Source organism: Carcharodon carcharias, chromosome 15 (assembly GCF_017639515.1).
Source record: "Carcharodon carcharias isolate sCarCar2 chromosome 15, sCarCar2.pri, whole genome shotgun sequence".
NCBI classification, from domain to species: Eukaryota; Metazoa; Chordata; class Chondrichthyes; order Lamniformes; family Lamnidae; genus Carcharodon; species Carcharodon carcharias.
In genome coordinates, this window is record NC_054481.1 from 39,197,104 (window position 1) to 39,214,867 (window position 17,764).

The 17,764-nt window shown below is 45.0% G+C and overlaps 1 protein-coding gene and 1 pseudogene across 1 annotated transcript in view; both read right to left on the reverse strand.

The window, feature by feature from the left end:
* Positions 1 to 17,764, reverse strand: part of tex2l (testis expressed 2, like) — a 91,094-nt gene that overhangs the window by 19,581 nt on the left and 53,749 nt on the right. The window contains exons 5-7 of the mRNA XM_041206922.1: positions 10,437 to 10,583; positions 8,599 to 8,698; positions 2,046 to 2,178 (exon numbers count right to left, since the gene is read on the reverse strand). Coding sequence (XP_041062856.1) covers positions 2,046 to 2,178; positions 8,599 to 8,698; positions 10,437 to 10,583 — 380 coding nt within the window. The remainder of the gene's footprint in view (positions 1 to 2,045; positions 2,179 to 8,598; positions 8,699 to 10,436; positions 10,584 to 17,764) is intronic.
* Positions 15,820 to 15,926, reverse strand: LOC121288734 (annotated as a pseudogene).

Here is a 17,764-nt window from a genome sequence, read left to right on the forward strand (position 1 = left end):
ACTAAGAAGGTCTGCACAGTTAATATCAGCACTTAAGGGGAAAGCTTTTGAGGAAAGACTAGGACTGTCAACTGTGATTAAATGGATTCCTGGAGGTTTCATCACATGACTTGCTCCCACCCTCCAGCCATTAATCAGCTAACACATCCATCATTGTGACACACTGCCTTCCTATGCCAAGTGGAAAGCAAAATGACTCATTACCCAATTGGGCGATGCTTGACTGTCAGCCAAACAGCCTTTTTATTTCCCATTTTCAATATTTTTATATCTGGGAAAGAGAAATGTTCAAATAAAGCGACAATAAAAAAAAATTGTTTTAATGCCGCGATGATTTCTCTCCAGGGTTGCAACACAGCAGTGTCCTGGAGATTGATCTTCAAATTCCTGGAGACTCCAGGCCAATCCTGGAGGGTTGGCAACCCTAGGAAAGATTATTCACCCTGGGTCTTTTCTCCCTTGAAAAGAGAAGATCAGGAGGGGATGTGAAACAAGTATTTAAGATTATGAAAGATTTGGACAGATTAGATCCAAGTTAGCTTTACTGCTGTGTACAGAATCCAGACATGAGGGATCATATTTACAAATTAAAAGCAACAAAAGAGAATAGGAGATAACACTTTTATTAAGAGGGTGACATATGTGGAACAGATTTCTAAAGCAGGTGGAAGAACAAGAAATCTGGATGGTTTTCAGGAAGGAACTCAGCAGGTTCCTTCCAGCAAATGAAACAGAGGGTTATTAGTAATGTGCATATAGTTGTTTGGTAGCACAGAAATTGAGCATTGCTGAAAGAAGACATTTTGTCAAAGCTTTTCGTCTTGCACTCATCAGGACAATCTCAAGAAGATCAAAGTTAGTGGATGCAACAACTTTATTTTGTACGAGAAGAGAGTGCTGATTAGTTGGCAAGTGGATTCTGATTGGTAGAGGAGTTACCATGCAGAATTCACCAGTTTATGGTGACTGACAGTTAACTGCCAAGCATTGTTTGAAATTTAAACCAGGCAGCTTGACTATGATTGTCAAAGGCATTTCCCTGAGGAATGAACCAGCGAATGGCTATCACTTATTTTGTTTAGCTGAAACAGGTGCAATGTGTGTATATATTCTTTCTGTCTGCAAAGAACAGGGCCCTGTGTATTAATATATACAGCTTCCAGTACACATAAATGTGCAACAAAATGTCTTTTTTCAGTAATGTTCAAGAAATGTGCATACTGGCTAGATGCACTGAAGTTCTTCTCCTGCCTGAAACTGTTACAATCTAATGGCCTGGTGACACAGAAATACTCCCTACCCAAAGAATAAAACACACAAAAATACCCATATTTTATATCATTCAAGACTGTTGGATGGAGTGCACAAGAACGGAAGGGGACAGAGGGCACTTCATGCAGCGTAGTGGGAAATTATATGAGAAGCCCACAATCTATCTGACTTGGGTTCAAAGGTAAGATCCGCCGAGCGTACACAGAGCTGTACTGGCAGACATCAGGCAAGGCTGATGTCCATCAGGGGTTGGGGAAAACTAGGGGGCTGCTGGGGTGGGGGAGTCTGAAAAGATTATTCAAATAATAGACTTACAAAGCTAAATACTAAAGATGCTGGAAATCTGAAATAAAAACAGGAAATGTTGGAAATACTCAGCAGGACTGGCAATATCTTTGGAGAGAGACCAAATTACCCTTTCCAGGTCAATGGTTTCTCATTAAAACTTCTGACGAAAGGCCATCGACCTGAAACATTGGGTGGGATTTTCCTGTCCCGCCACAGACAATTTGCTGGCCTGTCAAATTATCTGTCCAAGCCGCTCTGATTCCTGTGGCAGGAGGCACCAGAAAATTTAGGCCATTAACTCTGTTTTTCTCTCTCCACAGATGCTGCCAGACCTGCTGAGCATTTCTAACATTTTTGGCAAATAATAGTCATATTTTGTATATCAAATAAGAGTTCTAAGCTTGCATACTTTCTGTCACATTATAACAGCTTTCAATTCCTTGGGTTTCCTAGTCAGGAAGGTATAAAATACAGAGTCTGCTTACCCCTCTGCCCTTGTGTCAGTCAGTCTGACCCCCTCTGGTGCTGACTCTTTCCCCAACTTGTACAGGTTCATTTTGGTTTCCAGTGTCATCTGCAATGCCCCATTGTACGCAATCTCCAAATCGACCCACAGCCCTGTGGAAGGACAGAGCCAGAGACACACACAGTCAGTCCTTCCATAATGAATCCATTCTCTTGAGTTTCTCCTGTTATGGCGGAACCTCCATGATGGGTCCTTCAGATGTCCTCCAGAATTAGGGTTGCTAACTTGAATGTATTCCTGGAGGTTTCATCACATAACCTTCTTCCTCCAATGGCCTTGTCCCCACCATTGGTTGTCTGATAACTCCACCCTCACTCACAAAGCACCAACCTCCTCCATTCATTCAATTGGAGAATTTTTGATTGTAAACCTTTTCCAAAATTTTTACAACTAGCAAACAAAAATGTTCAATAAAATAAAAAAGTTAGTTTTTTGAAAGCCTCGTTGACTTTTTTGGGTTGCTCACATTAGTGCCCTGAAGATTAATCTTTAATTCCTAGAGTCTCCAGGACAATCCTGGAGAATTGGCAATCCTAATTTACTGCCATGTGAGATGTCATCTCATTAGCCAGCCTGCTGAGGTTTCTACTGCCTCTTGGTGAATAATTAGGCACATTAAGGTCACTTCTTGTCTCCACTGCTTTGCTGATCTTACTCATTACTGAGCTGTTGGGTACCTTGGGCTGTTTGGCGAGACTTTTGTCCACTTGTTATGAGTCCCACTCAATTTGTCAATAAAATTAAAATCATAGGAGCTCAGTGACAGACTTGCAAAGAAGTTGCAAGATTATTGTCCGTGTGAAAATAAATTTATCTTTAATGTAACATTTCTTTTATATCTACTTGTGTCTGTGCTACACAGGTAAGACCAGGCTCACTATCTGCCAACTCTAATAGTGCTTGGTGTTATCACCATATTGGACCACTAACTTTGCTGTAACAGTAGCTTACATGAAAGAGAATAGCCTTGAGTATCCAGCCATTAAGCTCAGGCAAGTAATATTGATGCCTCACAGGTACCAGGCAATGACCATCTCCAACATGAGAGAATCTAAACATTTCCTTTTGACATTGAATGACATTACCATTGCTGAATCCCCCACTATCAACATCCTGGGGGTTGCCATTGACCAGAAGCCAAAATGGACCAACCATATAAATACTGTGGCTACAAGAGCAGCTCAGCAGCTGGGAATTCTGCAGTGAGTAACTCATTCCTGACTCCCCAAAGCCTGTCCACTATCAAAAGGCACAAGTCAGGAGTGTGATGGAATACTCCCCACTTGCTTGGAACTCTCTCTCTAACAGCACTGTGGGTGTACCTACACCACAGGGCATTTTCTACAATCTTCCCCATCTTGCAGGATAACCTTGAAGTGTACTTGGGGTTGCAATAATTTGTCGTAACATCTGGGCAAGGTAAGGGGTTGGGTGCCTGTTAACAGCTGACAATGTGCAATGTCATTCTGCGACATTGACTACAATAAGCTCAGGTGTTGCAGGATATGACTGCAGATATATCGAGGTATTTAACTTTACAGCTACTGAAGTTTATCCTGTAAACAGCTGACCTTGTTTTAAATTGGAATTAAACTGCCAGAATTAGTGCAGTTGCAGGCTTAAAGAGGAAGTTTAACTCAACACAATTGGAGAAACTTATTTTAATATTGCACTGATTCTACTAATGGAAAGGTGGTGACACAGTGCAGCCCTTGTTATTGGTGAGGAGAGAGCGCCACAGTGTGACACTGATTATATGGGTGAAGAAGAGTACTCCAGTGTGCCATAGCTTGTATGTTACATAAAACAGGGGTTTTGCATCTGAGGCCTCTTCCCATGTTATAAAAATTCCAACTGCTCCCATAAAAGTATTTTTTCTGCAAAAAAATTAGTTATACAATTAGACATGTTTTTTTTATTATTTTTGTTTTACTCACTTAATGTGAACCTTGTTTCTGGTGCTGAGCAATATTTCTCAATTCTTGCACCAATTTTCAACCTTAAGGTCACGCACATTCCCTCCCAATTAAAACGCATCTTTCTAAACCTTCAAAAGGGGAAAAGTGATATCACTGGAGTCATGTTTTATAATCTCTCCATAACTTTTACTAGTCAGTTATAACGAATTCTGCCCTACCTAATCTCAACCAAGCTCTTCCTCACCTTACTGGCACCAGGTGCGGGTATAGGAAGCTGTCCAATGATTGACAACCTCATTGTCTGTACCTTCACTGGCTGGTAGTATGACAACCCCTATCCAATTGAACTGGTTGAGGCATTAACATCTTTCATCGTATGAAATGCCTTTTCATGTTACCACAGAGCAAATGGCGTTCAGAATGCACTGACACTATTTAAGAAGACAAACTCACTCAGACAAACATAGGTGCTTCTTCTGGGTAGTAAACAGTTAATTTATTGGAACAAGTTTTTTTTCTACACATTCACAGATTATTTTTTGGAGCATGACTTGAAATCTTGCAGAACCCTGGCGGAGAAATGCTGACATAAACATAAGCAGGAGTAGGCCACACAGCCCCTTGAGTCTGCTCCACCATTGAGTACGATCATGGAATTCTTTGAGGAGGTAACGAGTAGGTTAGACAAAGGAGAGCCAATGGATGTTATCTACTTGGACTTCCAGAAGGCCTTTGACAAGGTGCCAAACAGGAGGCTGCTCAGTAAGATAAGAGCCCATGGTGTTAAGAGGCAAGGTACTAGCATGGATAGAAGATTGGCTGTCTGGCAGGAGGCAGAGAATGGGGATAAGGGGGTCCTTCTCAGGATGGCGGCCGGTGACTAGTGGAGTTCCGCAGGGGCCAGTGTTGGGGCCACAACTTTTCACTTTATACATTAATGATCTAGATGAAGGAACTGAGGGCATCCTGACAAAGTTTGCAGATGATACAAAGATAGGTGGAGGGACAGGTAGTATTGACGAGGCAGGGAGGCTGCAGAAGGATTTGGACAGGTTAGGAGAATGGGCAAAGAAGTGGCAGATGGAATACAATGTGGGGAAGTGTGAGGTCATGCACATTGGTAGGAAGAATTGAGGGATAGACTATTTTCTAAATGGGGAGAGAATTCAGAAATCTGGAGTGCAAAGGGACTTGGGAGTCCTAGTCCAGGATTCTCTTAAGGTTAACTTGCAGGTCGAGTCGGTAGTTAGGAAGTCAAATGCAATGTTGGCATTTATTTCGAGAGGAGTAGAATATAAAAGCAGGGATGTGCTGCTGAGGCTTTATAAGGCTCTGGTCTGACCACATTTAGAATATTGTGAGCAATTTTGGGCCCCGTATCTCAGGAAGGATGTGCTGGTCCTGGAGAGGGTCCAGAGGAGGTTCACGAGAACGATCCCAGGAATGAAAGGTTTAACATATGAGGAACGTTTGAGGACTCTGGGTCTATTCTTGATGGAGTTTAGAAGGATGAGGGGGGATCTGATTGAAACTTACAGAATATTGAAAGGCCTGGATAGAGTGGACATTGGGAAGATGTTTCCATTAGTAGGAGAGACTAAGACCCGAGGGCACAGCCTCAGAGTAAAGGGAAGACCTTTTGGAACAGAGATGAGGAGAAACTTCTTTAGCCAGAGAGTGGTGAATCTGTGGAGTTCATTGCCACAGAAGACTGTGAAGGCCAGGTCATTGAGTGTATTTAAGATCGAGATAGATAGGTTCTTAATTGGTAGGGGGATCAAGGGTTACGGGAAGAAGGTGGGAGAATGGGGCTGAGCAACTTATCAGCCATGATTGAATGGCGGAGCAGACTCAATGGGACGAATGGCCTAATTTCTGCTCCTATGTCTTATGGTCTTATGGTCTTATGGACTGTAGTTCATGATGGTAGCTCACCACCACCTTCTCTAGGGCAATTAGGGATGGGCAATAAATGCTGGCGTAGTCAGTGACGCCCAAATCTTGTGGAAGTACATATACAAAAATACATTGTGACCAGGAATTACCGCTTCCTAGCCTGATCAAAACTGAAATCACATCAGTAAAAATAATCTGCAGATGATGCAGTTTTAGAAAGATTGTGTCTTTCAACCTAACACATAATTTACACATTTGGGAATTCTTTGGGCTAGGCAGTCACATCTTGTTTGCCTGGAACATATTGTAGCAGACTTATATCCTGTGTGTTCAACACGTTAACTGCTTTCCGACAGAACAGAGTGACATCTGCATGGACCAGTGCGCATGCTCCGAAGGCCATTTTGCATTGGAAGGAGACATGGGCCAGGATTTTCCTGGACCCGCCCATGGTGAGACCCACCGCGGACAGGATGGAAAATTTGGCAGACCGGCAAAATGTCCATTGATACTCGGCGGGCTGGCGGGACCAGAAAATCCCGGCCACAGTGTCATGCAAACTGCCTATGTAAACTTGCTGTTCTTACATCCTCCTCCAGTAGTAGCACTGTAGCACCGCCACTGGGTGGAAGATGCCATTACAGCATGACATGTTTACATAGACGGATTCCATTATAAATGTGCATAGCAGAATTTTATAATAAAACAGTTGACAGGAACTGTGCAGAGAGGTACAATTTTTTAGCATATTGTAGAATGCAATGTAAATTATTATTATACAAACTCAGCTGTATTGGCTGATTGGCTGCTGATTTTATATCATACATGGAAGGAAAGGCAAAGCACGACATTACTATTTTCTAGATGTGGGAAAACATCATAAAGTATGTTTGTTTAATATTTTTAATGTAAAATTGAGGTGAAGAACCAGCGCCCAAGGTGTCTAAACTATATGCAAAAGCCTGCAGTTGATCTTAACTGTTCCCATTGGATGGGAATGAGGCTACAGGTGGTCAGCCACTGGTTTCACCCTTGACGGGGACAATTAAAGTCAACACCAACTTTATTCACATCACTCATCTCACATTGGGAGAATCCTGAATCTCACAGGAGAGAGTAGGCACTTACCATGTCGAGGGATATCTATGGCCTAAATATATAAATGGACTAACTTCAAAAAATCTGCATATTTTGCATTGATCCTCTTTCCCCAAATTCAGTCTATGTTGTGTTCTTTAAGCACTAAGAGGCAAACAATATTCCCAGAAATGTTCAATTCAGCCCTCACTTTCTACTCCACTAACACAGCTCAGTTACAGGTGAATGGATTGTTTGAGTCTAATTCTCACAACTGCTCAATTGATGGAATGAAGTTTTAGTACATTTACTAAATTGACAGAGATATCCAGGAATGGAATATTCTTTGATGGTAAAATAGAAATAAATCTTCCAAATGGGAGAACATTTAGAGAACAATGGGGAGGACATTGTTATGCTTAAAACCTCTGTATAGCATTTAAATTCTATTGGGCAAACACATTTCACAATTAAGTTTATTTTTCTTCCCCTCCTCCTCTCCAACTATTTGTTGGAATGTGAAGCTGCTCTTCTTTGATTTATTTTGGCCATGTGGGAGACTAAACAGTAACCTTCAATGGACACACCCATCAGGGGAACTCTCACAGCTCAGTCTCCCTCACTCATTCTACATCTACACATCTGCACTTTCCAGCTGAGGTCACTACATTCAGCCTGGATTTGGGAATCCAAGCTAATCTTCCCCGCCCTCCTTATCCCCCAGTGGTACAGAGGCTAATTTAAGTGGCACAATCAGTGTCTTGGCTGAGATCAGCTAAACAGGAGCCGTGTATGGGTCAAAGTGGTGACATTCCTAATAGGGTAGATGTTGAGAAGATGTTTCCACTAGTGTGGGAATCTTGAACGAGGGGACATAGTTACGGAATAAGGGGACACTCATTTAAAACTGAGATGTGAAGGAATTTCTTCTCTCAGAGGGTAGTGAATGTCTGGAATTCTCTACTCCAGAGAGTTGTGGAGACTAGATCACTGGAAGTATTTAAAGAGGAGATAGATAGATTTTTGAAATATCAGGGAGTTGAGGGCTATGAGGAGCTGGCATGAAAGAAGAGTTGGGGCAGATCATCCATGGTCTTATTGAATGGTGGGACAGGCTTGAGGGGCCGAATGGCCTACTCCTGCTCCTATTTCTTATGTTCTTATTACTGGCATGGCTTAATGTATCTACAAGCTGAGTGACAGTTTACACAGCAGGGTAGTGTGTGCCTGTGTGCGCGTGTGTGTGTGTGTGTGTGTGTGTGTCAGGAGGGGCCACACATCTCCTTGGAATGCTGCAAGCTCTGCTATGTTAATGCAAATTCCCCCCTTATACATATAGACCATGAAGTCTGAGAATCAAGACCATAAGACAGCAAGGATATTATTACTGCAAACTTCAGGTTTCTGTCCTTTTGAAGAGATAATATATAAATTATTTTATGCAACTGACTTCAACTTAGAGGAAATAAATTTTTATTTTATTTATAAGCAAAACATTGCTGTTTAAAAACACTGAAATGTTCAGTACTCTAATTATGTTGCCGTATATGACCAAGCAGTTCTATGATGATGAGAAACATGTTGCCTGCCAGGAAATTCAGAGTAGCTTGAACTACTCACCTTTTTGATTGACAGATGGGCTGGAAGCACGGATGACCACAGGTAGCAATGTCCCCATGTCCAATTCAGTGAGTGTGAGCTCATTCATAAAGTATGGCAGCTAACATAAGACAATAGAACCGCTTATTAACTTGTCTTCCTTCTTTAAGTAACATTAGACATAATTGATATACTATAGCCTGTGATCATCTAAATTTTAAATTTATCGTCAACAACTTGCATTCTTATAGCGACTTAAATGCACCAAGGCGCTTCACAGGAGCATTGGTTGGGATTTTCCAGTCCAGCCATCGGTGGGCATTGTCACGGGTAGGGCGGGTTTTCCACCCCACTCACAACAATGCTCGCCAGTGTTGGGGCCGGAAAATCATGCCCATTATCAGACAAAGGTTGACACTGAGCTGTAAGAAGATATTAGAACAATTTATTACATTACAATATACCACAGGGTATCTTAAAGGAGGAGAGAGAGGTGAAGAGGTTTAGAAGGGAATTCCAGAACCTAGGGCCTAGGCAACTGAAGGATGACTGCCAAGGGTGAGATATAAGTAAGTGGGGAATGCACAAGTAGCCAGATCTTGGAGGGGTATAGGGCTGGAGGAGGTTTTAGAGACAGAATGGAAGGGCTGGCGCAAGGACATGGAGGGATTTGAAAACAAGGATGAGAATTTGAAATTCAGTGCTGAGCCAAGAGACAATGTAAATTAGTGAATAGAAATTACAATTTCAGCTATATACACCACTGTATCATAGTATGGTTCACTGGCAGCGGACAATAATTACCACCTTCCCTCTGTCTGAGCTGAAAGTGCTAGAAACAGATTAGTCTGGGATGGCCTTTGAATATGCTCAGTAGAGTGGACATTTTGTGCTGGAAGGTTATTTCCTGCAGTTTGTCTGCATGGTCGGGCTGGAGGTAATGACTGGACTGGACTCAGAACACTGAATAACCAGGGAGCAATTCCAAGGCAGCAGTCTGATTGAAGGATACAAATGAAACAATGTGCTACAGAGCGAGACTTTAGCAGCTTTTAACTTTAATCTGAACCTCAAATATAATTGCACCTTTAAAATCACTCCCATGCATCTGTTATTTATATATAGTTTTCAGAGAGTGGCAGGTGTCATCACATACAGAAGCTGTTGCACTTCCCATAGATGAAGCAGGACAACATCATCAATAATGGGTTAATGAACGTGAGAGAACTAATGTAAGCTTATTGAGTGCTGGATCCATTGACTGTGACTTACAAAGCAGTATAGCTAAAGAGGTTCTGATGACTTATTGAAGTGTTTCAGATTATACTCATGCTTTCCCTAACTCTTTCTTGTCATCTTTTCCTGAAGACGTTTAATCCTCACTGGGATCCTTTTCCCAAGGATGTCACATGCTCCCAGGGACAGTTGTCTCACTACTCATTGTCCATCTATGAACCTTGACAGCGAACGCCGGTAAACTATTTGTCCATGAGTAGCATCACTCCTAAACCTACTTACTCATTGTACATAGATGTATACTTCCAGCAAGGGGCAGTGATCAGAAAAGACAACAGTATAAAATTAATCAGAGTTCGAGTGGTCTCCTGGAATCGTTTTGATTGCTTAAGGTGGACCAAAGAGGAGTTTTCCACTTTTTTCCCCTCCTAATTGTCCTAGGTTTTTATCTGTTTCCTTCACCTCTCCCAGGAGATGGCTTTAAGGTGGGGTGGGAATTGTCTATACTGTGATGCACAAGGCATCGCAGTTGTCTGAAACTGGGTCTCTTTCTGTCCATCATTGCCATTATGTTTGTATCATCTTTCCTGAATGGAACAATTCTAAACATTCATTCAGCTCACCCTAATTTTGCTCAGCTTCTTCTGAACTTTGCAAGCAACTTGATCCGCCCAGTACTTTTCCCTTAAGAAGTCCCAGAAGATCCGGCCAGTCACTGCATTTATCCAGGACACTTGGGCTTCCGCATTGACTCGAGCATCACCAGGCACCTGGGAGACAGAGGGAAAGCACGGAAGTCAAACAGGAGCACAAAGCAGAAAAATATGGAGGACAGTGCAAGCTACATACAATTTTTTTTTTGCAAAAATATACTTCATTCATAAATCTTCAAAAACATTTCGAACATTTTAAATCACCATTACAAAAATACAAACAGGTTCAGCTTTTACAAACTGAAACAAAAAGTGTATCAGAACAAACAATGAATATTTCAATCATTGGCAGACATACATTTTAATCTGTACAGCCTGAGGGGCTCTTTACAGTTCCCAGTCCCCTGGTGCACTGTGGCAGAAAGGTCTTAGGCAGCGACCCTTCCCCATTGCACCTTTGTGGCGGCTGCCCCAAGCTTATTTGTGTCCCTCACCACGTAGTCCTGGACCTTGGAAAGTGCTAGTCTGCTACACTCGGTCGGGGACAACTCTTTGCGCTGGAAAACCCACAAGTTTCGGACAGACCAAAGAGCGTCTTTCACCGAGTTAATGATCCTCCAGCTGCAGTTGATGTTTGTCTCGGTGTGTGTCCCTGGGAACAGCCCGTAGAGCACAGAGTCCTCTGTCACAGAACTGCTCGGGATGTACCTCGACAGCAACCACTGCATTCCTCTCCAGACCTTCTTTGCAAAGACACAATCTACAAGGAGGTGAACAACGGTCTCTTCCCCACCACAGCCTCCTCGAGGGCAACGTGCAGAGGGGGTGAGACTCCTGGCGTGTAGGAAGGATCTTACAGGGAGGGTCTTTCTCACCACCAGCCAAGCTACATCTTGGTGTTTGTTGGAAAGTTCTGGTGATGAGGTATTCTGCCAAATTACTTTGTCAGTCTGCTCAGGGAACCATCCCACAGGATCCACCCTCTCCTTTTCCCTCAGGGCCTTTAAGATGTTACGTGCCGACCACTGCCTGACGGACTTGTGGTCGAAGGTGTTTCTCTGCATAAGTTTTCCCACGAGGGACAGGTGGCACGGCACAGTCCAACTACTTGGAGCGTTCCGCGGCAGCGTGACCAGACCCATCCTTCGCAACACCGGAGACAGGTAGAACCTCAGCATGTAGTGACACTTGGCGTTTGCGTACTGAGGGTCTACGCACCGCTTGATGCAGCCGCACACAAAGGTGGCCATCAGTATGAGGGCGATGTTGGGCACGTTTTTCCCCCTTTATCTAGAGGCTTGTACATCGTGTCCCTGCGGACACGATCCATTTTCGACCTCCAGATAAAGCGGAAGATGGCTCGGGTGATCGCCACCACACAGGAATGTGGAATGGGCCAGACCTGCGCCACGTACAACAACAGCGAGAGTGCCTCACACCTGATGACCAGGTTCTTACCCGCAATGGAGAGGGAGCATCGCTCCCACATACCCAGTTTCCTTTTCACCATAGACACTCGCTCCTTCCAGTTTCTAACGCGTGCCCTGGTCCCTCCGAACCATATCCCCAGCACCTTCAGGCCATCAGCCCTGACAGTGAAGGGGACAAAGGATCGGTCAGCCCATTTCCCAAAGAACATGGCCTCGCTCTTCCCACGATTTACCTTGGCTCCCGAGGCCAGTTCGAACTGGTCGCAGATGTGGATAAGTCTGTGCACCGACAGCGGATCCGAGCAGAAGACGGCGACCTCGTCCATGTACAGGGAGGCTTTGATCTGAGTGCCTCCACTACCTGGGATCGTCACTCCTCTTATGCCCGGATCCTTCCTGATGGACTCAGCAAAGGGTTCTATGCAACACACAAAAAGAACAGGCGAGAGAGGGCAGCCCTGCCTGACTCCAGATTTAATAGGAAAGCTATTTGATTCCCACCCATTGATTGAGACTGCACTACTGATGTTAGTGTAGAGCAGTTGGATCCAATTGCGAATTTCCTCCCCAAACCCCATTTTGGAGAGCACATCCACCATGTAGGTGTGCGATATTCTGTCAAAGGCCTTCTCCTGATCCAGGCTGATGAGGCAGGTATCCACACCCCTGTCCTGTACATAGGCAATCGTATCACTGAGCAGCACGAGGCTGTCAGAGATCTTCCTGCCCGGCACAGTGCAGGTCTGGTCAGGTTGGATCACCAATTCCAGAGCGGATTTGACCCGATTGGCGATGACCTTGGACAGAATTTTATAGTCCACATTCAACAGTGAAATGGGTCGCCAATTTCTACTTTCCTCCCTTTCCCCCTTGTACTTGTAGATGAGGGTGATAATGCCTTTCCTCATGGATTCTGACATACTGCCGGCCAGGAGCATACTCTCATACACTTCTAGCAGGTCTGGGCCGATCCAATCCCACAGAACCGAATACAACTCCGCCGGCAAGCCGTCGCTTCTGGGAGTTTTACTCTTCTCGAAGGACTTAAGGGCCTCAGTCAGTTCGTCAGGAGTTAGCGCTTTGTCCAGACTCTCCCGTGTACTGTCATCTAAGACCTCCGTGATAGAGGACAGGAAGGATTGGGAGGCCATGCTGTCTGTGGGCTTTATGTCATACAATCCAGCATAGAAGGATTTGCTAATCCTCAAAATGTCAGACTGCAGTGACTTAACTGAGCCGTCTTCTTCCTTCAGGCTGCTGATCACAGAGCTCTCTCTGTGTACCCTTTGGAAGAAGAAACGTGAGCACGTCTCATCCTGCTCCACAGAGCGGACTCTGGACCGGAAGATGATCTTGGAGGCCTCCGAGGCAAAGAGCGAGGCTTGCTGGCTCTTCACCTCTTGGAGTTCCTCCTTGATATCGACCCCCATCGACCGCAGCCAGAGCAGATTCTGCATGTTTTTCTGGAGTCAGGACATTTCCCTCTGTTCCTTTCTAGCTTTCTGGGTGCCTTTGAGGACAAAAAACCTCTTGATGTTTCCCTTGATTGCTTCCCACCAGTGTGTCAGGGACTCAAAGTGGGGTTTCATGGTTCTCCAACCTTTGTAATCCCTCTTGAGCTCCTCAATATTCTCTGGGGTCAGCAGTTACATGTTTAGCTTCCAAACCCCCCCTGCCAACTCTCTGGTCCTTCTCTAAGTGGCAGTCAGCCAGTAGAAGGCAGTGGTCAGAGAAGAACACCGGCTTGACGTCGGTGGATCTGACTGCAAATGCGCGGGACAAAAACAGGAAGTCTATCCTGGAACAGACGGACCTGTCAGGCCGCGACCAGGTGTATCTACGCTGCGCTCCGTCTGCAGGGTTGCTGAAGACGTCGTGCAGCTTGGCATCCTTTACTGTTTCCATCAGGGATCTGGATGTAGCGTCCAATCTGTTGTCGGCCCTGCCGGATCGTCCAGCTGCATCGATGATGCAGTGAAGTCACCGCCCAGAATGACTGGCCTGGAGGTTGCCAGCAGCTGCGGGAGCTGCTGAAAAACCTCCAGCCACTCAGCCCCTTGTGACGGGGCGTAGACGTTAATTAACTGGAGTGGAGCATTCTTATACATTACGTCTGCTACGAGGAGGCGACCGCCCACCACCTCCTTAACCTGGGAGACGGTGAAGCTGCCTCCCCGCAGCAGAATCCCCAGGCCGGAGGAACGAGAGCCGTTTCCTCCCGACCAGATCGATGGCCCATGGGACCACCATCGTGACCATTGCCTGTAGGAGCTGAGGTGTGGTATCGCACACTCCTGCAGAAACAACAGGTCAGCTTTGACCTTGGCAAGGTAGTCCAAGGTCGCAACACATCGCATAGTAGATTTAATGCTACGCACATTTATGGATACAATCTTTACACCCAATTTAAAGCAGTTAGTCGCTTACCAAACCTGTTGCCTCTGAGAGTTCCTTCATGCCCGTGGTGTGCTCAAATTGCTTCACTTGGGATGGGCTGAGGAAAGCGTCCTGAACCTCCCCATTGGAGATGTTCTGCTCGGGTGGCATCTGGGGGTCTGTGCAGAGAGCGGGGTTTAAAATGTCCTCTGTTGGAGAAGCTTCTCCAATCCTCTCCCCCTCTGGGGCGTTGCTGCTCCCGGCTTCCCAGAGCTGGGGTGCGCTGAGCGCCTCACTGTTCCCAGATTCCTGGGGTTGTGGTGCACTGGCCTCATTGGGTTGTGGGCCAAGTTGGGGTGCGCTGGTCTCCTCATTGTCTCCAATGTTCTGGAGCTTGGGTGACTCGTCCTCCAACTCCCTAGCGTTTTGCCGCTTCTTCTGTTGACGCCACCCTGGCCCTTCTTCGTCCGAAGAGCTGCTGCTCTTGTTATCCGTGTCGGATAGGAGACGCCTCTTGACTCTTGTCTGGGAAGTGGCTTGGTTTCTTTTTAGCCCCTTCTTCCTTTTGGCTCTCTTCACCAGCTGCCACTCCCCCTGCTGCTTTCCCACTGCTGCCTCCTCCTCCTCTGTTGATTCGCTCTCCTGAGGAGTGGGAGGTTCAGGGGGCAGTGCTGTTGATTGGCTGTCTGCTGCCTCAATTTTTTCCTCCACCTTGTCTCTCTCTCTGTGTCCTCCTTTGTCCCGATGTTTTCCCTGGGGGCCTTGGTGGTTGGTGTGACACGAGGCATTTCTTCTGCTTCCCCCTCGTTGGCTTTAGCTGCCTGTGCATAAGTACGGCAACGTTTGGGGCAGGTCTTGCAGAGGTGACTTGCCTCGCCACACAGGTTGCAGCACTTAGCCTGTTTACAATCTTTTGTCTGGTGCCCTTCCTTTTTGCAGTTCTTGCAGAGGACAGCACTGCAATTGGCCGCCACATGACCAGACTTGCCGCATGAGCGACAAAGTTTGGGTTGCCCAGCGTAGACAAGGTAACCACGGCTTCCCCCGATAGCGAATCTGGAAGGGGGGTGGAAAACGGCTCCCTTACCGTCGGTCTTGAGCGTTACCTTAACCTGGCGTTTACATGTCCAGATCCCCAAATTATCTTTAACTTCAGTGCAGCTCCCAACCTTATCGAGGTATCTGGTAAGGAAGGTGAGCACGTCAGCGACAGGGACGTAGGGGTTGTACAGATGCACCGTCGCAACCCGTTCACAATGCAACGGTAGAACAAAGAGCGGCTCCGCCGTCAGGATCTTCATTTCTGGCAGGTCTTTCTTTTCCTCAAACACCTTCAGGAGTTTGACACAAGCTGCCACATGCTTGAAGGTCACATCAAAGAAACCAGCATTGGGGAAATCCTGTAGGCAGTAGATATCCGCAGCCTCAAAACCACACAGCTTGAATAAGATCCTCTTCGTGAAGAAGGTCCTATCCATTCCTGTTCCTTGCTCGCTACCCTTCACCATGACTCGGATGGTGTTAGGTACCCCATGGTAAGGGGTTTGACTGGTTATAGCCATTGCTCTTTCCCTGGCAGAAACACGATGAAGAGAGAGAACCTCCTGGGAGAACCTCCTTCCTGATCAAGGTCTCTCCCCTGCCAGGTAAGTATCAAGCTACATACAATAGGCTGGTTTGTCTGTGAGTGACTTGTACATTATGTATGGCAGTGTGGTTTATCACTAAGGAATACTTGGCACAGAGTAGCTTTAAACTGAGGGCGGGGTGTGTGGATTTTAACTTATCCACCCAGCAGAAACTGGGCATGAGGCTCAGGTAAAATGAAGTAGGAGACTTACCCACTGATGTCCATTCTGATCCTGCTAACTGCCATTTTAAATTGCACATGCTAAGGACAGCCATGCAAAGCAGCAGGACCCTTGTTTAAATATGCAAATCAGGTCTGGATTATGTAATTGGGAACTGCTGATAATATTAACCCCAGGCCTCTGGGGAAGCTCTCGTAACTTCCTCACCCGCCAAACCTACCAGGTGTTTTGTTCTTTTTTCCTTTAATGTAAACATACCAATCATTGTCAAGGGTTGGTGAAACAATAAAGTTTTTTTATTTGAACATAAGACTGTATACAGATAAAGTTAACTAGGAGGGTAAGTATAGTACATCCGATCTCTACCCTGTTGCTTGCAGGCTGACCACCAGTGGTGGAATGATTGCATCATACTCTGTGTCAGTGGTAGTAGTGATTGACAGCAGTTTAAGATGCACCTCCTTTAAGGTACATGTCATCATATCACAACACCAGGAACAGGAACTGGCACAAGAGGAACCCAGCAAGAGAAATTTGTTTAATTTGTAGTTTCCTCCTGGATGGGGGAAGCAGGATTGCTTCTTTGGACTCTCAAGAGGAAATATTGTATGACTCCTAGAAGCTTAACGTGCTAACAGCACAGAGGGAGGCCATTCAGCCCGTTCTGTCCATGCCTGCTCTCTGTAAGAGCTACTCAGCCAGTTCTACAACAACACTCCCATCTCCTTTCCCTGTGGCCTCTCTTTTTTTTTCATTTAGATAATTATCCAATTCCCTTTTGAAAGCCATGATTGAATCTACCTCCACCACATCCATTGCAGATTCCAGATCCTAACAACTTGTTGCGTAAAAACATTTTTCTCCATATCTCCATTGTTACTTTTGCCATTGTCAAGAAAACAAGAAATTGCAATATTTTCCTTCCATTACCAACGCTGCCATATTTCTTATGGACTGGAAGACAGGCTGTTAGGGATTTGTAAATCTGGTAATTGGAGTAAGAGCCAAAGTGACCACAAGAGCCTAAAACCAACAGTAAGAAGTGGTTTTGATATGTTAATGAACCAAGAGGAACTTCAATCAGAGTTTTACACAAAGCAATAACTGGCGTGGTTTTGAATTAAGTTGTTTTAGTTCAAAAGGGGATACATGCAGTAAATAAGGTAAAAATAGGGTAAGTTTACTTTTTTAAAAATCTAACCGCTAAAGTAAAGAAACGTCTAATCAATTCTGGGAAGAAAGCATTTCTGAAGAGACTGGTTGAGACAATAGAGAGATCAAAGGGAAGGAACACATTTAAGAAAATGCTGATGTCTAGGTGGGGGGTAGCTGCTTAGATCCCCCAAAAGACAGCAGGGTAGCTGGTCAGAACTCCCAGAAGACAATACGAACAAGGCCAGATGGGAGAACCGAGTGCTGTCAGTCTCAAAGGACACCCCAAGGGAAAAAGGTAATGTGTCGTAAAAATTACTGGAATTCTATAGATTTTTAAATTTATAAGGATAGTTGTTGAACAGAAAAGGTGATGGTTAGCTCTGAGGATAGCTAAGACCTTGTGGAACTGTTTTAAAGTACTGTTTACTGTGTGAAGCCATTCTTGTGTTGAAGTGTAATTGTGTTTCTTTTTTTTTGCTTTATTCTTTTAATAAATGTTTAGTCTACTGTAAAATCATCACGAGTA